At 42.2% G+C, this 26,367-nt stretch overlaps 2 protein-coding genes across 3 annotated transcripts; both read right to left on the bottom strand.

Annotated features, from left to right (window-relative positions):
• Nucleotides 1–3,689: 3,689 nt before the first annotated feature.
• Nucleotides 3,690–9,830, bottom strand: otpa (orthopedia homeobox a). Of its 2 annotated transcripts, none has more exons than XM_024381317.1 (3): nt 9,703–9,830; nt 8,743–9,143; nt 3,690–5,175 (listed from the first exon to the last, which is right to left on the bottom strand). In XM_024381317.1, exons 1-3 carry the CDS (start codon nt 9,737–9,739, stop codon nt 4,648–4,650), a joined length of 966 nt encoding a protein of 321 aa, XP_024237085.1. In that variant the 5' UTR covers nt 9,740–9,830; the 3' UTR covers nt 3,690–4,647. The 2 variants fall into 2 exon arrangements, with proteins under 2 accessions (XP_024237085.1, XP_024237084.1); XM_024381316.2 differs by having other exon boundaries at nt 9,664–9,830.
• A 5,233-nt stretch (nt 9,831–15,063) lies between these two features.
• On the bottom strand, nt 15,064–25,968 carry tbca (tubulin cofactor a). Its single transcript, XM_024382052.2, has 4 exons — nt 25,789–25,968; nt 19,703–19,829; nt 16,326–16,412; nt 15,064–15,458 (listed from the first exon to the last, which is right to left on the bottom strand). The coding sequence occupies exons 1-4, from the start codon at nt 25,839–25,841 to the stop codon at nt 15,378–15,380; spliced, it is 348 nt and encodes a 115-aa protein (XP_024237820.1). The 5' UTR covers nt 25,842–25,968; the 3' UTR covers nt 15,064–15,377.
• Nucleotides 25,969–26,367: the final 399 nt, after the last annotated feature.

Below are 26,367 nucleotides of genomic sequence, written 5' to 3' on the forward strand. Positions count from 1 at the left end.
CTGATACACACAATATTCACACTGATACACACAATATTCACACTGATACACACAACATTCACACTGATACACACAAAATCCACACTGATACACACAATATTCAGAGCGTTGGACTAGTAACCGAAAGGTTGCAAGATTGAATCCCCGAGCTGACCTGGTAAAAATCTGTCATTCTGCCCCTGAACAAGGCAGTTAACCCACTGTTCCTAGGCCGTCATTGAAAATAAGAATTTGTTCTAAATTGACTTGCCTAGTTAAATAAAGGTAAAATAAACATTTTTTTCAATCTAACTGACATTACACAACATTCAAACTGATACACACAACATTCACACTATACTGATACATACTACACTCACACTACAATACAAGGCAGTGTTAAAGTTCTGTATCTCATGACTGACAAGAAGAAAGTGTTGTATACAGATTTATTGTTGTAATATTAATGTACAATATACTGCAATGACACTGTTACAACACATTCATACTGTAATATAATAGACGGTGACTGGAATAGTGTGGTCAGAAACTTTAAGAGCAGACTAAGGAGCATGACCAGATTCAGGCCTCTGTCACTCCAATTTGTCACATGAGTTAAACTGTAATTGCTGTTTATCCATCAACATAGGTCAATGTTGGATAATTAACCTATCACACACACACACTTTGAGTGCTCTGTTCTCTCAAATGTTTTGCAAAAATGGATGTGGGATGGTGATATCAAAATGTCAAATATTACAACTATCTCTAAGTGTTCTGTGGGGTCCAGTGGTTACGACCGATGACCCTGGCACACATGTAAGCCAGAGTCGGTAAAGGGTTCAAATCCGGCCCACTGCCCTTTGACCCTGCCCCCCTTTAACGTCTATCCGACACTTAACTATCCATTCAATAAAGCAAAAAAATGAAATAATACCCTTTAAAAACTGCTACAACAAAAAAATAACATATTTAATTCTCACTCTCTGTCTCTCTCTTTCTCTCTCTGACCCCAGTGATGCTCCGTTCATTTGCTCTTATGGATAGATAATGGGCACAAAATTGAATCTCTTCATTTGCATGTAATATAATTAAGACATTCTCAAACGATGACGGATGGTGGGAGCTGCTAGGTGTCAGTCAGTCTGGTCAGACTGGACCAAACACAGCCAGAGCAAGACTCTTCACTACTTAGACTGAAATGAATAAAACCTGGAGATGGAATTCTTCACCATGCGCCATCTGAAACAACAATCACCGGCCAAGATATTGTCCTGTCTGTCAGACCAAATGATGTCTCTCCTCCATTATAACCATGCCTTCCCATCATTGTCAGACATATCCAGAGTTGTATCACACCATTAGTAGAATAGAGTAGAACGCAAAGACCTAATGCTCTTCCCTATGTTTTTAAGAGTGATCCAACCGATTTTACCAATGGTTGTGATAATGATTTAAACATCGGTACACACTGTGCATAGAAAACATCACTAGTATTAAATAGCTATGTTATTTTTTGTGACCAGAGTTGCTGTTGTGTTCTCAGTTATTCTCATCCATTTGTGCTGAATGGGAGTGGCAGTCAATGTATATGGGAGTGGTAGTCAATGTTGCATTAAAAACATAGGACATACTGATGTGCTGGTTGGAATATTGGCATAGCAGTTGTAATGATATCTGTAATCTTCTGCAGTGACATTTTCCAATGAATGGGTAGGTAAATGAGGGTGGAACAATGCATGACAATATATGCATAAACAGCTATTGTACATCAATGCATAAACACACACTCTCTCAGGAAGCTTTCGAACACATTCTCTCACCCTTTTAAATACACACACAAGCACTCACCCACCCCTGCACACACACTCGCACGCACACAGAGCCTGAGAGAAAATTAATGAGCTCTCATTCATAATCCTGGACAAAGAGAGCCATATTCACCCTTGGATGGTTTATTGACTGATTTCATTTATTTCTGTGAAATAAATAGGAGGTAAACATTGGCTCGCTCCCACATTTTCCGCGACACACTCGCTGCACAGAATTCTGGGAGAAATGATCCCACCAACAGTGGGGTCACTGATTGGCTCTCGCGTCAGTGTGTGACAAATTACCCAATGAGAAATGGGTTACCCATTTCCACAAAGTAATTAACCTGGGTGATAGTGAAACAAATTATTACATTTATGTAATATTATTTCGCATCTGTCGCCAGGACTGGGAAAATCTTTATCCCTGTGCACGCCTCCCCAACCCTCCTGATTGTCTTGTGATGCTTTGTGAATATTAACACATCCAGACGTCGACACATGCGCGCACACACACTGGTGTTCACTCGGCTATTGAGTGCCAGTTGTTGCACTTTTTGTAGCTTTATTATTTATTTATGCTAGTTTGTATGGAGGAGAGCATCCAGATCAACAGTGATACTCTACATTGTGTGCTGGATGTTCCGATCCAGGTAAAGAACCATCAACAATGGGTAGATCTTGAATGTAATACTATTGAGAATGTGACCTAAAGAAATAACAGTGGCAGCCAAAGAAAAACAGGGTGTAGGTGGGTTTCGTTAACCAATCTTCTGTTGCCCAACCCCAGACAACATTACTAATATGATGATTATTATTATTTAAATTAACTCATTTGTAAACACATTACTGCATTTACCAAGCATCTCATGTGGAGACATTGTCCTATGTCCTCTCTTCAGGTAGTTCCATGCTCCAACCATAGACATAGGCCTACTGTCATAAGCAGAGAAGGTCACATAGATCAGTGGTTCCAACACACACACACACACACACACACACACACACACACACACACACACAGACAGACATAGACGAGGGAGAAAGAGAGAAAGAAAGAGAGGGGGGATAAGATATGTGTAGAGTTTAATAGCTGGCTCCACATGCCTGTTTGATGTTCTGTCGGAGGCGGTATAAATTATGCTGCTGCTGCACCACGATTTAGAGCTTGTCGCCGTTTTGTTGGGGAGATTATCCTCAGGGACGTGCGTTAATACAGCCGAGATTGCTCCAAATATGGGTTTGATGAATGAATCCGTGATATACATTGACATGACGAAACAAAATATAGGCCTGTACAATCAACGTTACAGCGCGATAGTATCCATCAAATATAAGGTCAAACCCGTCAATGGAGCTCGGGGGGAAGAGAAGGCAGAACTCATGGCACGGGTCGCATTTACTTGACATATTTGGCTGGATAGGATGTGTCATTCGATTCAGCAAAAACGTTTGTTGTTTTGAAAGATGTGCACGACTTAACGCGTATTTCTGTTATAGAAATCATAGAAATCTATAAATATAAAGATATATTATTCATTGCCTTGAGCTTTCATATCCATAACACACCCACATTCTTGTCCACTTGCTTTTCTCTGGTCTGGGGGTGGAATTCCATCAGTAGCCTACGTCGGTGAAATATCAGTAGCAATACATATTGGACGGATAAACTGTAGACTATTTACAGCTCGTTGTTAGATAGTTTGATGTTTTGATCATCGGTTTTCCTATTTATTGTAGGCCTACCGTATATCACCGGAGAACGGTGACTCATGCCCATGCCTCCGAGTCCGGGTATGAAGCATTTCAGGGAAATAAAAATAAACATTAGGTCAGTATTTGATTTTGATAGGCTGGATGCATGCGTCACGTTCAAGAAAAGGAGGTTGATTCGTGATGTGACATATTGAAAATGATTTTAATTTGTTCATTTACAGTCAATTGATAAAAACATGGCCATGAAACGAAATGGTTTGTTCAGTATCAGATCAAACATTTAAGAAATTCTGATATGATAATAAGCACAGACAATAATTTAGAACATATCACAAACTGACCAAATGGGAACAAGTCAAGGATGCTTCCTCTACACAAAACATCCTATATAACAGATTATATTTAAGTCGATTTTTCTTGTCTTAATTATAGTAGGCCTGTTTCCGTAAATTTACCTTGGCCAGCACATGCAGTCAAGTTCGTTTCCATGTTGTGTGATTCCTTTGAGATTATCGCTTGTCTTCCTCTTCCGTTGTATGAATCTTTTTTTGCTTTTCAAACAAACAAAAAAACTCCCAGTTGTGTGAGATCTGCACGTGCACTACGCATGCCCGTGGCCAATCATGGTTACATGCTGTGCAGCAGGTGACATTAAAAACGAGTTTTATTCTTTTTTGAGAGTTTTTACACCCTCGACCATCGGCCGGTGGAAACTGTTAGAAACTCCAGTAGCAAATATCAGCACTATTTTGTTATAGACAAATGAAATGAAAACGAGGTGGTAAATATATATTTTTTAATAAATAAAATGATAAACAAATAAATAAATATACATAGCCTACATGTAAAATAAATCAAGTTATAAAAGTTATAAATCAATACATGCACATCATAAATTAATAAGCTAAACATTTACCCATTTATCCACCTTCAAATCGTTTGGTTTTAGTATTAGTGGGTCAACAAAACTGTGGCTGTTGTTTTGCTGCTGCCTTGCTTTTTTTGCTTGGAGACATTCTCATCCTTGTCCAACTGTATTGGGCTGGATGTGTTCAACAACAAAACAAAAAATGATAGATGACAAAGTAAAAAGAAAAACGCTTAAAACGTGGTGCTTGGCTTGGTGGTGGTTGGCCTACTACTAAGTAAAACTCATGGATACTGTGTGCTCCAGCGCTTTTCGCCGCAGGGAGGCGATGCTCGTCCCTCTCCAGACGTCATTTTCCGGGGAGCTACACAGCTGGGGAGAGCTCGTCACATTGGTGGGACCGGACAGGGAGGCCGGGACCATCCCGGGGAACGGGTTCTGGTAGAGGTGAGACTGGAGTCCGGATCCGTTCGACGACATGTTGGATAGCCCCATGGAGTTGGGCGGCGGGCCGGACAGGCTGCACTGGGACAGGGACTGCGCCATGGCATGCTGGTGCTGGCGACCCAGGGCTGGAGGGAGCTGCAACTGAGAGACGCCTGGCATCCCTGCCGTGGCCCAGCGGGTGTCGTTGGCGTGGAAGGAGCACAGGCTGTCGCCCATGGCCGCGGCGGCGGCAGCAGCAGAGTTGAACTGACTGTGCAGGCCGTGGTGGGTGGGCAGCAGCGTTCCCGGAGCGCGGAAAACGTTGGTGGTCTTCTTGCGCTTCTTCCACTTGGCGCGTCGGTTCTGGAACCAAACCTGGAGTAGAGAGAGAGGGGGAGAGATGGCTTAGAATCTGGCTACAGTTTCATCAATGTGAGACACAATGAGTAGGCTACTGTACATGTATATATACGGTCACTTTAACGCACGGGAAAGAGATGTAGGTTCTTAGAAGAGCAGGAAGCCAATAACACAGATATTTCCATTACAAATCTTATTTATATCAGCGGATTCCATGAATAACACTAGATATGATATACATCGGATGAAATTATATGCCATAAACGAAGGATTTGATATCTTACATGACATCACGCCAAAAATCCATGTCAGTAAATGGTCTCTGGCATGCCTGCATTAGTCCATGGATATCATAAAAGAAAATGTCTACGTCAGAAAACACGATAGCCCTGTGCGGGAGGTGGTCCAGCCAGCTGACAATATGTGATTGTGACTGTTATGAGCCCTATAGCCCATGATTTTGATATGCATTTTAAATAGGCTATCCGAAACCCGTTTACTATTTAGAATATTATAAAAAATGATACAGAGCAACTTACAGTAGAGTGCATACCTTTTTCGTACTTTTTCGTACATTCAAACTAAGCGTATATAATTTGCTGCATAACATGGATATAAACACTTACTTTTGGCCTACACAAAGCAGCAATAATATTAGTATTTCGGAAATAAAGGCGTTATTAATGTGACCTAGGCCTCAGTTGCAAATGGCACAAGCAGTGTTTATTCTGCGGGTCCTTGAGAGACTGTCTATATAGATCTCATAGTAGGCCTAACCCGGTTAGCGCCGATGATTAATGTGAAGATTTGGTTGAGACACTGTGCCGTAGTATTAAGAGGCCCAATCTCAGTCCATCCCCCAGAGCAGCCAGCCGTGAAATCAGGCCTCAAATGCATTACACTTCAAAGGAAAGAAAATGCTATTTCTCATTCTGTTTAAAAGACAGAGTACACGTTCAGCGCTTCCGCCATTAAGACGTGGAACTCTGACAGGCCCATTTCAGAAGAGAACAGCGCATGCTGAATACGCCTTCTCATTCGAGACATCCCAGATGTAGGCTATTTTTACCCACTGGCTTCCTATTATTATTATCATTGGCTATACGCTTTATAAAGGGCTCGTCATTTCGCTAATTCTTATTTTATGTAAATAAGATATTGAAACCAAATTGATCCGTGCAATAATAATGATTACCGCGGTTACTGTTTCACATGTGAACGACTCCTCTGCATTTTTCATTGCTGCTTAATAATCCCTTATCGCAATAAATAATTCCGAAATTGGTTGATAATAATGGATTTGGTTTTATTGCACTATCATCGTGAGAAGGGCTACATGATAATGAACGACGATGCATCAGAGGACCCAAACCAACTGCTACGTCGAGCTATTATTGAATTCATCTCGTGAGCTATTTTGACAACTGAGCTATACGGAATGTAAAGGGAAACAGAATAAACCATTAGGGCCTACCATTGGTCATGTTGTCACCCAATATCGATATAGAAGTAATTATGTTGTAAAAGATAGGTTAATAGTGAGGGTATAATAAAGATAAAATTATCATTCCATTTTCATTATGCATGAGAACGCACAAATATAGGGCCACTCCAATAGGACAACAAACCGAAACGGTATTAGATTTTAAGTACCAAAGTCTTTGCCTAATAAAATAGCCTTACCTCTCGTATCATTTCATCTGGCCCATTGAGAATTGTATGTGTGGCTTATTGCATATGCACATTGCACATTATCCTTTGTGTAGTTTACCGTGCATAATAATTCAGTCAAATGTATGCATGTAAAATTGAATGTTGTTTTTGATACATTGAGTAGGAAAAAATACACTCATATTTAGGAAATGTTTATTTTCATGAATTATATCGGCTACCTAGGCCTACATTAAGATGCCCTTAACATGTCCACGTACAATCTGTAATTTTCAGATATTATGAAAACTTACACTCATGGAATTTAAATTATAGTAACTATCCAAGTCGATGTATTAATGCAACGTTGTAGGCATGGGTTGCACGTTTCATCCCAATCTTGTGTTGAACGTTCGTTTTAAGAATGATGCCCAGCTGAGAATTCTGTTCAATGCGGTCTCAATGGGTGGTGATGAAGATTTCATCTTAAATGCATAACTGTGGATGGGAAACACGATGGCATTTCAAAAGGATTAGTAGGAAAAGTTTTTGTCATCATTGTGATGTTTCCAGATTGACATTAGATGCAGTATAACGCTAGCTAGTTAATATTGATGGCAGAGCAACCAAATTTTAGCTAGCTAACGTTAGCATTGATAGCTATTTCTGACGAACTTGAGAGAGATGGCAATGTTGCCATGAGCTAGCAAAGTAAATATGACGACATTATAATAATGGCAAAGTTGTTTTCTACTAATTATTTGTCTACGTTAGCAATGTCATTTTATTTCCAGGCCACTATAGTGTAAATTTGACGAAACAGTCACTAGCCCCTGCTCAGAAAGACTTGGCATTAGGCCTAAACATCCATCAGACGTCGATATTCTGCAGCATCTGTAGAATGTCGATAACAATGGCAACGACGAGACAGAGTGACGGAGGTGCACCTATGGTAAAAGCTGTTTTAATCTCCAATTAGATTTGTTTATTAGTTCTGTTCGTTCATTCTGGACAATTGTATCTCATAACATCCCGGTTTTGTCAGCTCTGTCTTGAATAACGTAATTTTGGGACACGTTTCTTGCATCTAGTTTCAACCAAATCGCTGTAGAACGTTATTACCCGGGCTCTTGCGCGTTATTTTCAGAACCGTGGACAGCTCGCTCAATATTGTTATTGTGCACGTGAAGTGAAATAATAACACAGTGCAGTTTTTGTCAGAGATTTAGGTTAGTCTAGCATACATATTGTATTTCCTGATACTTTTAACAACAACAAGAAGGCCCTCAAAAAATACAATCGAGGTTCAGGTGTAAGCTATTATTATTTTTGACACAAGGAAATAAAATATGGTTGGCTCGAGGAACACAAGGCGTGGCCTATATGCTATACTCCTATAGTATATCGCTAATGGATTAAATGTAGTTTTAGTTCCAAGGGAATAGCCTATTAGTGGCAAATATTTTAGGTTATTATACATTTCTAGTGGCCAAATTTGTACGCAGTATCAAGATGTATGGTAGGCCTATTTTAATCCCTTCAATAGTCTACACTTCATCTTCTTTAGATTCAAGCTACTTAGCCTATATTATATTGTCACTTCTGTGAGAACAGCTGTGAGTTGGATATTTTCACCGAGTGGTCATTTAGACTGTAATGAAGATGTACTTTGCAATTAGCCGTGGTGCCTATTTACTTGAGGAAATATTGTTATTGTGCACGTGAAGTGAAATAATAACACCCACTGACGGTTCATATTTACATTATTTTTGAGGGTTGAGAGGGCAAATTGCATACACATTTCATCACATCATTTCCCTAGTACACTACTCCTACAGTGTTATTATAGGCTACTTGTTCAAAATCATTTGCTATGACACATACATTTCCCAATCCATATCACAAACAAACCTGCACGCGAGATTCCGTTACCTGAACGCGAGATTCCGTTAGGCCGATCCGTAGGGCCAGTTCCTCCCTCATGAAGATATCTGGGTAGTGCGTTTTGGCGAAGCTGCGCTCCAGTTCGTTAAGTTGGGCTGGAGTGAATCGGGTCCGGTGTCGCTTCTGTTTCTGACTCTGACTTCCTCCGGATTGGCTGGAGTTATTCTGCTGCTGCTTGTCCTGTTGCTCTTTACTGTTGGCCTGCACGCCGGAAGGGTTGGATCCACCATTGTTGATATCGTCTCCAGGGAGCATGGTGGTCCCCTCCACGGTGTCTGGCCCCGGGGCTAGCTCGCCGGAGTGGCCGGGGTCAGGTCCAACTCCACCACCTAGCCTGCACTTCAGAGCCTCCCTGTGACCCAGCAGCTCTGCCGCGGCATCCTTCATCCCTGGATAGACAACACCCGGTCAGAATTTAAAGGCAATGTCACAACTATTCTGTATAGGCTAATGCATAGGAAAAATGTAAATTAGTATGATATATTGTTAAAATACATTGTTTAGTTAGATTATCGAAAGTTACACTTTTATGAAGCTAACGAAGTCTGGCAAGGGGATAATAGTTTGTCATGCATGCAGATAATTGGTTGAACATTTTGTCATTTTACAAAATGCTCTCTAAAAACATGATGAAACCATCGAAGTGAACATTACATTATGGATAAAACCAGACACTAACTGTATTTTAAACAAGCACATAAGTATCATAGGCTACAGCGTTTAATCTAGGCTACTCCTTAATTCCTTTTGATCACATCAATAATTTAGAAAACGGTTAAATCAAATTACGCAGTAATATAATAATTACTTTTCCAATGAATTATCTCACTTAACTGACATTAAGATAAAATAAGAAACAAATTGTCAATTTTCTCTGCTTGATTTAGATTAGAAGTGCCTCCAGCTTACAGTAGAGTTGAAGACCGGAGTTTGGCGACGATAACTCACCGAGGCGAGCATCCAGGAGGTCGGCGTGCGAAAGCATTGCGCACCTCTCCAGTGCGAAATGCTATTTCAAAAAAATCTCTATGACTTTAACCTGTTTAAAAAATATATATAGCCTAAATAAAAGCAAATTCTGTTTGTGGTTAAAAAAGGAGATTCCTTGCATTATAATGTCCTTTAGAGAAACGGGGAGGCGCCTAACAACCCAATGAACCCATGAGCTTCTTTAAAGGAGAGCCAATCAGATTTGAAGCTCGAGATATGTCAACAACCTCGAGACCCCAGAGCAGCCAGCCACTCAAATTCTCCCATCCAGCCAAATTCACAAGTTCATTTCTCCTCATTTCTGTAATTGGCTTTGATTTCAACTCCAAATTATATCAAATAAAATCACTTGATTTAATATCTGTGAAAGCTTCGACCCATTTGATAAACTGGATCAGCGCTGTATGTGTTTAATTGTGCGTGCTGTTGCTGCCTTTCTCTATAATGGATGAGCCCCAGGTTTGAACAACGACTAATTTACCCAAGTTAACAGCCTCTGTGGCTACATAAACATTAGACTCGTTTCTGGCGTGTGAATGACACAACGTATTTCCTACACAAATAACTGCCTCAAATTAGGTAAAACCTACATAGCCCGAGTATGAAAGCTCTTAGTGTGCATTTATATCACATCTTATAACCAAGTCAAGGTTACGTTTATATCAAGTGTCTGTTGAAGTGGCTCAATGACTTCTGTTTTAATAGCAAGGCCCTTTGTCATTTTTAAACTGTGAATGGCTGTGGATAGTCTTAGTTTCCCCAGACATGTTCGACCTCTTTTATCCAACGTGTCCCAGTCAGTCTTTTGGAGATGAAGTGAACCTCTGCTAATGCCTCTTACTCTCCATTCAGCCAACAACAAAGTTTAGATTAGCGATATATTTCTAACCAGAGTAATTTTCAACACCATTAGGCTTTTATGTAATTCGTGCCAAATCTATACGATTTTTATTACAATTATTAGAGTAAATTCAGTATAAATTAGTGTTGATTTACTACTGTTTAGGCTCGACTGTCATGCAGGGTGGGACTTATTGTACATGATATGTGAGCAAATGAAGTGCATAATTCAGCGGAAAGTTGTAACTGAGTTGTGGCTGAACATGATCTGAGGATGTTTCCCTTTCATGGAGACAGCGGATCTCCCAGAAGGCGTGGATTGCACTAGAACAGACACAATCATGCTTTAAACACTTTGCTGTTGGCCAATTGCTTTTCATGGTATTGATTTTTCATCCAATCTGCCCAAATTAAGCCTACTCATTTCAGTCAGACCAAGAAGGTAGGCTATAAGCAGGTATCCAATGTAGTCTATAAATATACTGCCATTATACCAATTAGCACATTATGTTCTTGTCACACATCATGTTCCCAAAATATATAAGGGACACAAAAGAATCCAGCAAGCTCCCTACAGCTGTTGGAAGGTTTTGTGAAAGCTAGTTCATTTGTTGTGGAGTGAATGGTGCCTTTTTGGAAGTAACACAAAGGATGCGTCCTAGCGTAAACTGGGGCACTTTGGGGTCCTTTCCCAGCCCATCTCGAGTTGAATTAGCTCGGCTCATCTTTTATCTAGTGGCAATCTGGAGGGACGACCGACCGGGGAGCGCGAGAGAATCTCGGACACAACGGGGTCACTGGCAATCGCTCACGCGCCACGCAACCCTAGGGTAGGTTATTATACTGCGGCGTCCTGAAAATGAAAAAAGAGAGAAGAGTGTGGATTCGATTTGGAAACAATTGTCTGTTTCTCTGCGTTTTCATATCCCAAATGTCACAGAACGTGGATTAAAGCGCCGGAGCAGAGAATGTGTGCGTAATTCAAGATGTCCGGGTTTGTGTTGTTCTTTCACACTTTTTATTTGAAGAGCATACATCTTTTATTTGCTATATTCAACATCAACGAGATGTAAACATATTAGCGTTATAAAATTATTGAATATGTTACCAGTTTATATGTGTCAGTTTAGGCTGTCTTCGGTTGTGCGCTGAAACAATAACGATCATTTAAAATCATTACTTTGTTTGGTCTTCGCTGCTCAGTCAGAACAGCAGCATAGCGCGGTGTGATTGATTGCGCGCTTCATTTTACGAGTTTTCAATAGCTCACGGCTTTTATGGCTGTACAAACAAAAGTGAATGACTCCTCTCCGCTCTCCAGCACACATTTAACCCGAGAAAACGTCTAGAGGCAAGCGCATTGGCATGGTGCTCCAAGGCATGGGAATAAAACTGCACTTTTAAGGATATATCATGTACGAAAATACACATAGGCTTTATTAAAATGCTTTGTGCTGAAAGTGACCCTATATTGAATTCCACGCTCTTTGATGCACATTGTCTGATCTTGCTACAGTGCTGTAAAGGGCAAACGATGGATTTGTTTTGGCGGATTAAGTGATTTTCCTCTTGTAACTAGGTTTCAGATTGTTGCTCAAAGACAGTGGAGAAAAACAACGACTAGGCTGAAAACACATTTGCTCCCTCTAATGCAATTTATTCACCTAGTTTACTTCGTACAATACCTATATATTGAATCTCTGTACGACAATACCTGCCCCAAAACTCAGCACAGGGATTTTAAGCTTTATTGGCGAAACATGGTGATTTTTTTATTTTTAATTAAAGTAATTTGTGGGAATAAATGTAACGGTTTCCTGGTGCGACAAAAGGTATTTTCAGTATATGTTTACTCCGGTGGAATGTTGCAAGTAGGCCTACACTGTGTAACCATAGGCATATCCCCTTTCTATAACAATAACAACAATAATAATAATGATAGGCCTAATACAATCAGTCAAAAGCATCAGAAATCATCAAATATATCTCAAATAGGCCTACGCTATTGTTTATTATCAGCCTTTGAGTACATTTTATAGAATACAATCACGAGTTCATCACGAACAAATATAGCAAATAAACAGCAACCTCTGCTGCAAAATATTGAAATAAGGGACTCGAAAGCCAACAGGCCGATACATTTTTTTGCCAACTGCCTATAAGGCAATTGAATTTGCTGCCATAGTGAAACATGATTATTTTGATTGTATTTATTGACGTTATTATTACTTTATTTATTTTTTTAATTTGAAGGATTCTCGGTGTTAGGCTATGTAAACACCTTTACTATGTATTTCTCTAATGAAATTGTAACCCATAATTTAACACAGTGTGTCTGTGTGTGTGTGTGTGTGTGTGTGTGTGTGTGTGTGTGTGTGTGTGTGTGTGTGTGTGTGTGTGTGTGTGTGTGTGTGTGTGTGTGTGTGTGTGTGTGTGTGTGTGTGTGTGTGTGTTGTCAGATAAAGGTCCTCATTTCGCTGAATTGAATAAGCTATAATTAGGGTAAACAACAAGGAGCAAAGCAGTGGCTTCTCTCCCTGGCTGAGATTCCCATAACAAGCCCACATCAATCTTATCCAGCATAGAAATACAAATAGACAAACAAACCAATTCGCCCCCTGCAAGTTAATGCAGCGCATCTGAGTGGAAAGTAGACATTTTCACGCGCTCTGGAGATGAGGAGTGACTTTTAATAAAACCACAAGAAAAACAAATGTAATTCTATACGCAGTAGGCCTATTGGAACTGGAGATTTCCAGTGCACCGCTCTCTTTCCACCGGGGGCCTTGGGCTTTCGCTGGCGCACCGGGAGTTTCATGCAAGAGACACAGCGTGTTACCTTTTGCCCGTCACCACCGCCAATGCCCGTCACCTCTCCCGCGTGCATTCTTGTCTCGGGCCACGCACGGTGCAGAGAGCTAACACCGAGGATGGTTTTTGTTGACTCTTTTCCCTTCTTTTTATTCTTCTCCTCTCCTCCTCTTCATCCAGGGTGAATCTAATTCATCGGGCGTCTGTATTCCCTCAATTAGAGAATTCTAAATCGATCTTCCATTTGCAGAAATGCCAGTTTAACAAATTAGATTCTTGTTTCGTGCAGGTGATTTGGTGACAGTCGGGGGATTAGAAGTAATAAATTGTTGTCTTTGAGTTCTGGAGAGGAAAGAGGAGCGAGAAAAGCGAGAGGCGCTGTGCTTGCCAGGGCTACATCCACCAGGTGCGTCGCTTTGCTTCGATGTTTGGTCACAAATCCAGGTAGCGCCCGCGGACCACCACCGCATCTCATGCTTCGATTAGCGCCGCTGCCCTCTGCGCGGACTCGATTAGACCGTGATTTATCCGAAATAAATATAATTATGGTTCCAAATAAAATAATCAGCATTGAAGAGCGATTTCCTTAACGAGATGGAGCGGCTGGATGTCACGGAGAGACGCGCGCCTCATTAGGGCGTTAATAAGACTTCGGGGTGATCCCGATAATTATCGAAATCTGTAAAATAAGACAAATGTAACCTTAATTTGTCTGCCCAGTCAGGTTTTTTGTCTTGTATTATTAGACTGGCATTTAGGTGTCTTGGGTGCCTTATCCTCGAAAGAGGGTGAATTTAGAGAAAAAAATAGGCCATGAGATTTAACATTTAGAATCAAATTATATTATTAATATGCAGTGATTTTAACACAGGCTTAGCAACCTAATACAAGTTTGTCGGCTTTAATACATATATTGGCCTACACCAAACATCTTCAAGCAGTTTAGGGTTTTATAAAGACTTACATTTAAAAAAAACTCATTTAACCAATGGAATTAAATTAAACTTAAATAGGCCATGTACGAAATTAATGTGTTTCCTTTATTTGGTTGGCATATCGGTAGGCATATTTTGGTCAGGTAAACAGAAACTATTTATTAGCAAATTCCACAGTGGAACATAAAAAGTATGTTAACCCAAATAAAATCTTGAATTATAGTTTTTAAATGTCTACATTTCCGGACCAAAATAAGCCGTGTGAATTTGTGGACAAGCTACAGTGCGACTTGATGCCCAACTAGGCCTACTGGTCAATTCGCGGACAGCCTGTCAGATCCACTGCAGACTGTCTGGTTCGCAATGACAGTGCTGATGATATCACTAGGCTGCATGGACTTCATTGACCAGCGGAGGTCGGTGTCCTGATTCTTACCTCTTGGAACAGACATCATGCCAATTTCTCTCTATCCAATCCCATGACACAGACACTAGGACGATGTTATATGATGATATATAGTTGGATGTAATTTGATATGGTGTAGCTAGCTCCTGTCTCTCATTCGGATGTTCTTCGGTCCATCATTTATTTTGACTGTTATCCTGATTCTTAACAACAAATAAACATTAAACTAGGCTAAATATTGAATCAGTCATCATCATCAAGAAGAATATATCTCCATTCAAGACATTGAGGAACACTTTCTAAATCAATTGATGCAAGACACTATAGTACTATTGTATGGCTTTAATATGAGTTAAACAATACAACCAGGCTTAATTTGCAGCTGTATAGTTGAAGAAACAAAGCAAACCCCCATGTTAAGAAAAGAAATACATTTTTATTTGCTGCTTGTGTGAGATTGTACACTCAGGAGAAGGATGTCGACATCAGACTGCACGTTGTTTTCAAATGTAGAAATAAAAAATAAAAAAAAGAGCGAGAGAAAGAGAAAAAGATGCTGAACGATTTTGTTTGTCTGTGTTTCCAAACAAGCCCAGATGAATGAAATAGACATTTAAGTAGTGCATTACAGAGTGAGAACATCATCCTTCAAGCTTCACTGAATCCAATACGGTCCTGGCCTCTTTGTACTCCTCTGCTTCAGCCAAGTCCTCTTCTGTTTCCTGCAAACACAAGCACATACAGGATATCAATACTAACACTATCACACACACTTTTAAAATTACCAACCCATCAAATAGCATTACACGAAATCTAACTTACCTTCTACAATCAACCCATAGTTAACCTAGCCATTAAAAAGTCCACAGTCAATTCACATGGCTATTCACCAAATGATCACACTAAAGCCCTTTTCCTAACCCTAGCATAGTCCATTTTTAATAAAAATTAACATTTACAATCCACATATTGATTTCACAGTGGAACGGTTCTAGTCTGTAAAAAAAAAAAAAAAAAAAAAAAAAAATGTGAGGGTCACATCTGTGCTAATCGAGTGCTGCTGGGTTCCTATGGTGGCCATCGCAGTGACAGCACTGCTAATGAACAGTAATGTGTGTGTGTGTGTGTGTGTGTGAGTGTGTGTATTGGAAGGAGTGAGAGTGGGCTTTGGTAGGAGGTGGAGAGGGACCCAGTCACCCCCCTCCAGAGGAGTCATCTGTGATTTCCTCTCTCCTCCTCTCCCTTCCGCACGTGTCTCTCAGTGAGGCCACGGCTGCCTGACTCCTGCTCTCTGCTAATTGTGAGGACCCTGAGACATGCATGTGTGTGGAGGTGGGGTGTGTGTTCCTCTCTCTGGCTTCTTATATCGGTCACTAGACAGTCACACACCTGCATGATCAATGTGTCACTATAGACAGTCACACACACCCATCCACACCCCTGCATGATCCGTGTGTCACTTTAGACAGTCACACACACCGACATGGAAGCCAAAAACACTATTATGGATAAACCTGCAGCAAGAAAGACAAAAGAGGATGGGCCTGGTTCCTCTCAACGTTTTTCCTTCCTAAAGGAGCTGTTCTTACTAGTATCTGGGACAGGTCTGCGTGTGCTATGGTCAAACGCCTGTGACAGTCTGGAACCATCATCTTGGACTCCTGTAGCACCTCCAACTGAAACACACAGAGAAAAACACAGATTATTCATCAACACCACCATCTTCATTACCGTCTTCACCTACACCATTTATAAACATATCACTTGTGTTATATTTTCTTCAAGGGGTCCTCCAAGCAAAATAGTTGAAAAACACTGCATTAGATTGCAATGTATTAAAGGTTGAAAAACAAAGTGTTACAGCTTCAATAGCTCCACTGTGCAGTTCCTTGAAATAGGTTTTGTCTTGGTTTAGTATCCCACATATGCTGTGCTAAGGTTAACATCCCACAACAAGCTCTCTGCCTGCGTGAAAAATGTTATATAGTTATTGATCGGGCATGGAGTTGGGCAGCAGCAGGGGTCCTCACCTCGCTCTGCCTCCAGCACACCTGGGTGAGTGGAGAAGACCAGAGCAGAGAGGTAGTGGCATGAAGATCAGGCATGGAGAGGTATTACTACGCCTAGGGCAGGTAGCATCACAGTGATCATGCATGGAGAGGTATTACTACACCTATGGGGAAGCTAAGTTAGAGCCTGAAATGTCTGGGTCTGAGATACTCTGGAAAGGCAAATTCCCCTGACTGACACCCTAAAGAGCACAGAGGACTCAGCTAACACCGTTAGTCAGACACACCGCTAAGAAATTCCGGAGGTGAGGTGGAGAGACACAGGCAGTGATGCACACACAGACATGGTGAGGTGGTTGTGGTCATGTTGCCCTCTCAGTACCAGTGCAGTGGAATGATCCCATCAGCAGCAGGATAAAGACACATAACTAATCCACCCTGCCCTCCATCCATCCATCCACCCTGGCCTCCAGCCATCATCCTGATCTGCCTCCATCCCTCCATCTACCCACCCTGCCCTCCATCCATCCACCCACCCTGGCCTCCAGCCATCATCCTGATCTGCCTCCATCCCTCCATCCACCCACCCTGCCCTCCAGCCATCCATCTACCCACCCTGCCCTCCAGCCATCCATCCTGATCTCAATCCATCCATCCTGATCTCCATCCACCCACCCTGCCTTCCAGCAATCCATCCACCCTGCCCTCCAGCCATCCATCCTGATCTCAATCCATCCATCCTGATCTCCATCCATCCATCCTGATCTCCATCCAGCCCTCCCTCCATCCATCCACCCTGCCCTCCATCCATCCACACTGCCCTACAGCCATCCATCCTGATCTCCATCCATCCATCCATCCTGATCTCCATCCATCCAGATCTCCAACATCCATCCATCCTGATCTCAATCCATCCATCCTGATCTCCATCCACCCACCCTGCCTTCCAGCAATCCATCCATCCACCCTGCCCTCCAGCCATCCATCCTGATCTCAATCCATCCATCCTGATCTCCATCCATCCATCCTGATCTCCATCCAGCCCTCCATCCATCCACCCTGCCCTCCATCCATCCATCCATCCATCCATCCATCCATCCATCCATCCATCCATCCATCCATCCATCCATCCATCCATCCATCCACCCTGCCCTACAGCCATCCATCCTGATCTCCATCCATCCATCCTGATCTCCATCCATCCATCCATCCATCCAGATCTCCAACATCCATCCATCCTGATCTCCATCCATCCATCCTGATCTCCAACATCCATCCATCCTGATCTCCATCCATCCATCCAGATCTCCAACATCCATCCATCCTGATCTCCATCCATCCATCCTGATCTCCAACATCCATCCATCCTGATCTCCAACATCCATCCAGATCTCCATCCATCCAGATCTCCAACATCCATCCATCCAGATCTCCAACATCCATCCATCCAGATCTCCATCCATCCATCCAGATCTCCATCCATCCATCCAGATCTCCATCCATCCATCCAGATCTCCATCCATCCATCCTGATCTCCATCCATCCATCCTGATCTCCATCCATCCATCCTGATCTCATCCATCCATCCAGATCTCATCCATCCATCCAGATCTCCATTCATCCAGATCTCCATCCATCCATCCGCCTATTGTGCATGAAAGCATGACAGATGATCCTCTCCACAAGGTGTAATCCCTGGAATAGCTGAGATTAAAACAAAGGTTGCGAGGTAGGGCACACAGAGGACACAAGCCACCGTGGGTCTTTATTGTCCATCACCCTCTCATTCTAATCTAAGCAGGGAAAATGATGGAGGGAGAGAAGGACTAAGAGCGAAAGAGAGTGAGGGAGACGAGGAGGATATGCACCAGCGATCTCCTAGCGGCAGTAAATTACCAGCATGTGTCAGTAATTATCAAACTCCTCCAAAGTTACATAATGTCATTAAATCAGCAAATGACTAAATCGCTAACGATCCCCCCCACCTCCAAGACTAATTCTTCATAATGATACTAAGCTGACCTCATTAAAGTGAATGTAGGGCTAATGGCAATGTCTGTTCGCTACTGTACTAGAATTCTATTTGACAATAGGTTTGTTAAATAAAGCACATTAGAAAGCTCCCACATTTAGCAATGAAGGTGACAAATAAAATGTTGACTAAGAAGAACATTCAATGTGATTTAAGCTATAATGCATCCCTTTTAAACCACTTCCTAACACTTTCCATTAAGTTGCTCTTATTCCTGTGTAGTAACACAGTAACATTGCACAGCATTTGAACATCTTGTATAATAAAAATATCTCTAAAATCCATTCAATATGCAACCACAAAACAATACTAAACTACTATGTCACAACTTAATAATGCAACGTTACTATAGTTATAACATCTTTACTATACAGCTATCAAAGCAACTTAATGTAAAGTATGGGTTGGCCTATGTATGTAAAGTATGGTTTGGCCTATGTATGTAAAGTATGGGTTGGCCTATGTATGTAAAGTATGGGTTGGCCTATGTATGTAAAGTATGGGTTGGCCTATGTATGTAAAGTATGGGTTGGCCTATGTATGTAAAGTATGGGTTGGCCTATGTATGTAAAGTATGGGTTGGCTTATGTATGTAAAGTATGGGTTGGCTTATGTATGTAAAGTATGGGTTGGCCTATGTATGTAAAGTATGGGTTGGCCTATGTATGTAAAGTATGGGTTGGCCTATGTATGTAAAGTATGGGTTGGCTTATGTATGTAAAGTATGGGTTGGCCTATGTATGTAAAGTATGGTTTGGCCTATGTATGTAAAGTATGGTTTGGCCTATGTATGTAAAGTATGGTTTGGCCTATGTATGTAAAGTATGGTTTGGCCTATGTATGTAAAGTATGGTGTGGCCTATGTATGTAAAGGATGTTTACAACTGAATGTAAACATCCTTTATTCTCCTGTGTTTTCACCCACCTGTTTCTTGATGACATACCTGGCCTCGGAGTCGGCCTCTTCGTCGCAGGCCTCTGCTTTCAGTCGTTCAATCTTCTCCTCCTGCTGCCTGGTCTCCTTGACATACATGACCTTCTCCTTTACCAGCCTGGTGAGTAAATAAACAGATGACAAGACACAGCACCGTTTAGTTAAACACAACACACAATAAAAACAAATCAAAGTTCATGCCTAGTAGATTAGTTAAAAACACAGAAAAACACCAACACCAAAAGCTGTATCATTGAAGCCCTCAAGATGTCAAGGAGGAGGAGTTCTCATTCAACTAACCACCAGGTGAAGTAACAGTAACCTAACCAATATGTCCCATTGTTTCCAGATGTGTCCAGTGTGGGTATAATAGAACCGTGGGTCTACTACGGTAAAGCCCCATGCCTTCCTTCTTTGCCTGATCACCACGCTTATCTGACGGTCTCCGCTTAACTGCCACCTCTAGCAGGACACACACTCTACAGGCCCTTCCTACGATTAATTGATCATCAATTTAGTTTCAAATTTGGACCAAGTCAGGTGATAAATGGACCACTCTTCCTTGATTGTTAGTGAAAATGGGCTTGAGTACATTGATAAATGTTGATTATTTATCAATTAGGGACCAAATGGAACTAAATCTATTAAATCAATTCAGACCTTCATTGGCATAATGGAGTTTGAAAATATTGCTATTGATAATGATTCCCGACTAATAGTATTTTTCCGGCTGCAGCTTTGCTTGTCGGGATGACAACGTGGAATTCATTTTTCATAAAATCAGCTGCGTGCGTTGGTTCGTGTGCAATCCTTCATTAATCAGGTCCATTAGCCAGAAACAACCTCTCCTCAGTGTTGCCGTGGTGCCTTGCTTAGCTGAAGAAGCCAACGGCACTCTGTCATATTTTACGTCAATTATCGCTCATTTTAATACGTTTCCATCAAGATGCTGTTTAAACGGGCAGCATATGCAACAACGAACAGCAGAGGAGCCCTGCACCTCTCTTTTCCTCTCTCTCAGGCTTTGCACCGAATGAAGGATGTCACCTCTGAGGTTATTTAGAGGAAAAGAAGGCAGCAATGAGGGAGAGGGGAAGGAGAGGAAGGGGGGATTGAAATAATTTGAATAAAACTGAAGGACAGTCTAATAAAAATGTCCACCCCCACCTTCTCTCATCTAGGCCTGATGTTAATGTTTTATTTCTCTCAGGCTGGTTCTAGGAGCGCTGTGTGTGTGAATGAGGGGTGGGGTCGTGGCTGGTTTTAAATAGACCTGCCACCCTGGACTTAATGGAAAAGGCATCTCTCTGGAAAATAAGGAAGAAAAGGGAATTAGAGATCCGACACGCATTCGGCCGCTGCCGCTGCCTCCTCCAACAGCACTGTATTTTTGAGCCCCGGCCTAGCCCAATGCCCGAATGACAAAGCCAAATTACTGTTGTCATTTTATTAAGGGCATCCGCCTCGCTAGGGCAGAGAAGAGGTACTGACTGGAATGTACAATGCCACAAAGCCACTGGAACAGGCCTTACTGGGAGAGAGCAGACAGGGAGCTGCTACTAGGGTTTTAATAACGTGGGGAATGAGAGAGAGTGGGCGGGAGAGAGAGACAGCGGGAGAGAGAGACAGGAAGACATAGTAGGGTAGAGTACAGAGAGAGCAAAAGGCAGTCTGTTCCATCTGACTTTGAACAGAGGCTGCAGGTTCCCTTATCAAGGTCATGCTGGAGGCCACTGAATGGGTAATGGATATCTCCTTACTTTATATCTCAGTAAAATATTACATTTCTAGGACAGCTAATGATTAAATTAACCTATTCTGAATGGGAAAGGAATGATAATTGAGATGTTTTATAATGTAAAGGAAGCCATTCTAGAATGGAGATGTGTTTGAACCTGCACCACCTCTCATTACACCAGCGGGCCTACAGTTTCTCCACTGCATCAGACACCCTCTCTGTGACATCACCTTCTGAGGGAGAGTTCTAAGCCGGTACTGCCATTACCCACACCCATCAGGGAGCCCCGTTAGTAATGTGACCCTTATCAAAATGAGATCGATAGCACATTTACACAAAGGGCCAGGGACAGAGGGAACCAAGGGGGAGAGCAAGACTGAGATAAATCCTCTTCATACTTAGACCTACTTTACTATTTATGGATTAGCAAATAGACCTATTATGACACCCAGTGTGTTATGACAGAATTTTTTCAATTAATAGAAGCTACTGAGTAGCTTTCAGGAGATTAGCCTGAATGAAAATATCAAATGTCAGCAACAGAAAGAAAAATATGCTGGAATTAAAAGTATAATAACAGTGATTAGAGAATTAGATCTTATCCTGACTGCTGTTGTTTGTTCAACTGAAAAAACAGCAGATTATGGTCAGATGTTAGACTGTGGGGACTGAATGCCCTGTAAGGAAAAACATCAGTCATTTGCACCCAGGATATAATAATAATTGCACCCAGAAGCTAACACTCTGTTTCAAGGAATCGTGGCTCACTCCAGAAATACTGTCCCCGTCCATACAGCCATCTGGGTTCTCAGTACACTGTGCAGAAAGGAATAAAGAACTCTCCGGGAAGAAGGAAGGTGGTGGTCTATCTTTTATGATAAACTACTTATGGTGTGGTTGTGATAACGCACAGCAACTCAAATCCTTTTGTTCACCCAACCTAGAATACCTCACAATCAAATGCCGACCGTATTACCTCCCAAGATAATTATCTTTGGTTATAGTCACAGCGGTGTATATTCCCCCTCGAGCCAATACCACAACGGCCCTCAAGGAACTACACTGGACTTTGTGGAAACTGGAAACCACATATCCTGAGGCCGCATTTATTGTAGCTGGGGATATTAACAAAGCAAATTTGAGGAAAACGCTACCAAAGTTCTATAGTGCTCGTGCATTAAAAACTCTCGACCATTTTTACTCCCCCTTCCGGAATGGCTACACGGCCCTCCCCCGCCCTCCCTTAGACATATCAGATCACGACTCCATCCTGCTCCTCCCTTCCTATAGGCAGAAACTCAAACAGGAAGTACCCGTGGTAAGGTCTATTCAAAGCTGGTCTGACCAGTTGGAATCCATGCTTCAAGATTGTTTTTGATCACATGGACTGGGATATGTTCCAGGTTGCCTCTGAGAATAACATTGACGTATACACGGACACGGTGACCGAGTTCATCAGGAAGAGTATATTTTTTTATTTATTTCACCTTTATTTAACTACGCAAGTCCGTCAATGACAAATTCTTATTTACAATGACGGCCTACCTCGGCCAAACCCGGACGACGCTGGGCCAATTGTGTGCCGCCCTATGGGATTCCCAATCATAGCCGGTTGCAGCCTGGATTCGAACCAGGTACTGCAGTGATGCCTCTTGCACTGAGATGCAGTGTCTTAGACCCCTGTGCCACTCGGGAGTCAGAAATAGGCAAAACATCAGTACAGAGAAAGTGGAGTCGCAATTCAACGGCTCAGACGAGAGACGTATGTGGTATAGGGGATGTTGTTCCCACTGTGACTATTAAAGCCTACCCAAACCAAAAACCATGGATAGATGGTAGCATTCACGCAAAACTGAAAGTACAAACTACCGCATTTAACCACAAGGTGACTGGGAATATGGTTGATTACAAACAGTGTAGTTATTCCCTCTGTAAGGCAATCAATAGGCAAAACATCAGTGCAGAGAAAGTGGAGTCGCAATACAACGGCTCAGACACGAGACATATGTGGCAGGGTCTACAGACAATCATGGATTACAAAAAGGAAAACTATCCTTATTCCCGGACAAGCTAAACACCTTCTTTGCCCGCTTTTTATTCAATATTCAATCTCTCCCTATCCCAGCCTGCTGTCCCCACTTGCTTCAATATGTCCACCATTGTTCCTGTACCCAAGAAAGCTAAGGTAACTGAACTAAATGACTATCGCCCCGCAGCACTCGCTTCTGTCATCATGAAGTGCTTTGAGAGGCTAGTTATGGATCATATCACCTCCACCTCCACCGTACACCCTAGACCCACTCCAATTTGCATACCACCTCAATAGATCCACAGATGATGCAATCGCACTGCTCGCTGCCCTATCCCATCTGGAAAAGAGGAATACCTATGTAATAATGGCTTTCATTGAGTGTAGCTCAGCCTTCAACACCATAGTACCCTTCAAGCTCATCATTAAGCTTGGGGCCCTGGGTATGAACCCTGCCCTATACAGCTGAGTCCTGGACTTCCTGACGGGGCGCCCCATGTGGTGAAGGCAGGAAACAACAAGGGTACACCCTGTTCACCCATGACTGCATGGCCACGCACACCTCCAACTCAATCATCAAGTTTGCAGACGACAACAGTAGTAGGCCTGATTACCAACAATGACAAGACAGCCTACAGGGAGGGGGTGAGGGCCCTGGCGGAGTGGTGCCAGGAAAATAACCTCTCCCTCAACAAAACAAAGGAATTGATTGTGGACTTTAGGAGACGGCAAAGGGAGCACGCCCCTATCCACATCAACGACACGTAGCGAAGAAGGTGAAAAGCTTCACGTTCCTCAGAGTACACATCACTGACAATCTGAAATTGTCCACCAACACAGACAGTGTTGTGAAGGTGCAACAGTGCCTCTTCAACCTCAGGAGGCTGAAGAAATTTGGCTTGGCCCCTAAGACCCTCACAAACTTTTACAGGTGTACAATTGAGAGAATCCTGTCGGGCTGTATCACCACCTGGTTGGGCAACTCCACCGCCCGCAACCGCAGGGCTCTCCAGAGGGTGGTGCAGTCTGCCCAACGCATCACTGGGGGCACACTGCCTGCCCTCCAGGATACCTAAAGCACCCGATGTCACAGGAAGTCCAAAAAGATCATCAAGGACATCAACCTCCCGAGCCACGGCCTGTTCACCCCGCTATCATCCAGAAGGCAAGGTCAGTACAGGTGCATCAAAGCTGGGACAGAGAGACTAAAAAAACAGCTTCTATCTCAAGGCCATCAGACTGTTAAATAGCCATCACTAGCCGGCTACCACCCAGTTACTCAACCCTGCAATTTAGAGGCTGCTGCGCTATGTACATAGACATGGAATCACTGGTCACTTTAATCATGTTTACATACTGTTTTACTCATTTCATATGGATATACTGTATTTTAGTCAATGCCATTCCGACATTGCTCATCGTAATATTGATATTTCTTAACTCCATTCTTTTACTTTTAGACTTGTGTGTATTTTTGTGAATTGTTAGATAATACTGCATTGTTGGAGGTAGGAAGACAGGCATTTCGCTACAACCGCAAACATCTGCTTAATGTGCATGTGACCCCAACAACTTGATTTGTGCAACTCTAAGCTAAAACCATGATTGCCTTTTCAACAAAAGAGGCTGGCTCAGATGAGATTGCAGAAAATTAGCTTCAGTGCATCAAATGCCTGCATTTGGGCCTGTTTACAACTGTACCGTCGCTGATCATTAATAGGCCTGTAGCCAACATTCACATGAAAACGTAGCAACAAAGCCTGATCTATAAGGCTCTGATGAGTGACAAGAGAAAACAATGGTAGCAGTACTATCCATCCTGCCAGCTAGCAAGCTAGTAGTATAATAAGGCCAGATAGCAGGTGCGCAATAAGCAGAGGCTAAGTGAATGCAAAGCATGTTGTATGTTAGCTTGTATGCTAGCTGTTAAGTTAACAGCTACAGGCAACACAACAGGGATGACTTGCTAACAATAGCACAAGCGCACTTGTTATAAACACGTTGTATGAAATACGAAAATGTCACTCAACATACAATTTAGATTGTTCAAATATGTTATGAATTACAGGTTATTGTGTCATTACTGCCTTATTTTGACTGATAATTCACGCACCTCCCTAAAGCACCGTTGTATAGTTAAAAATATGCCGGCGAAATACTCTCGAAGCATAGTCTGACTTCTGTCTCGAGCCGAAGTAGATATCCGCGGCCTTGTGGGTATAGCATGGGTGTAGCATGTTAGACAGTTAGCAAGCTGACTAGCTAGCCTGCTATCTTTTAAATATTGTATTAGGTAAAAACGGCACTTACCGCTTTACTACGCCAGTCTTGATTTTGATCTGTCGTATTCTTGGATCTGCCATGTTAACTGATATTCTCAAAATAAACAATAAGTGAATAGTCAATCGAAAAACGGTGAAACTACTGCTATCCAACACAGCACAATAATATCACGAAATCCTGGGCAGATTTCTGTGAGTGAGCATGCGCACTATGTGTTGCGTGAGAGGAGCAGAGCACATCACAGTCATTGAGCACGTTTTCTTCTTCTTCATATTCTTTGTTTGACTTTCCGGCAGACGAGACCGTGTTGCGTATGGCTTCCTTTCTCAGGTCGGATTGATGGTTGCAAATTGTGGTCACAAACAAAAAAGGTAAAAGAGGAACGAGAAAATCTTAAATCGATCTTATCCTGCACCTATACACTATCCCCCCCCAAAACACCACCCCATCCCACTACTTTGGCCCTAAACGATACTACACCAGGCCGTTGGCCTGGGAGGATGGAATCCCTTCTCTCAAAACTTCCTGTAGATCTTCTGCACTAAAATCTTTCATACCCATATATTTATCTGCTGTTGCAACTACCACATCTATCTTGTGTTCTTT

This window comes from Oncorhynchus tshawytscha, linkage group LG20 (genome assembly GCF_018296145.1).
Source record: "Oncorhynchus tshawytscha isolate Ot180627B linkage group LG20, Otsh_v2.0, whole genome shotgun sequence".
Taxonomy (NCBI): Eukaryota; Metazoa; Chordata; class Actinopteri; order Salmoniformes; family Salmonidae; genus Oncorhynchus; species Oncorhynchus tshawytscha.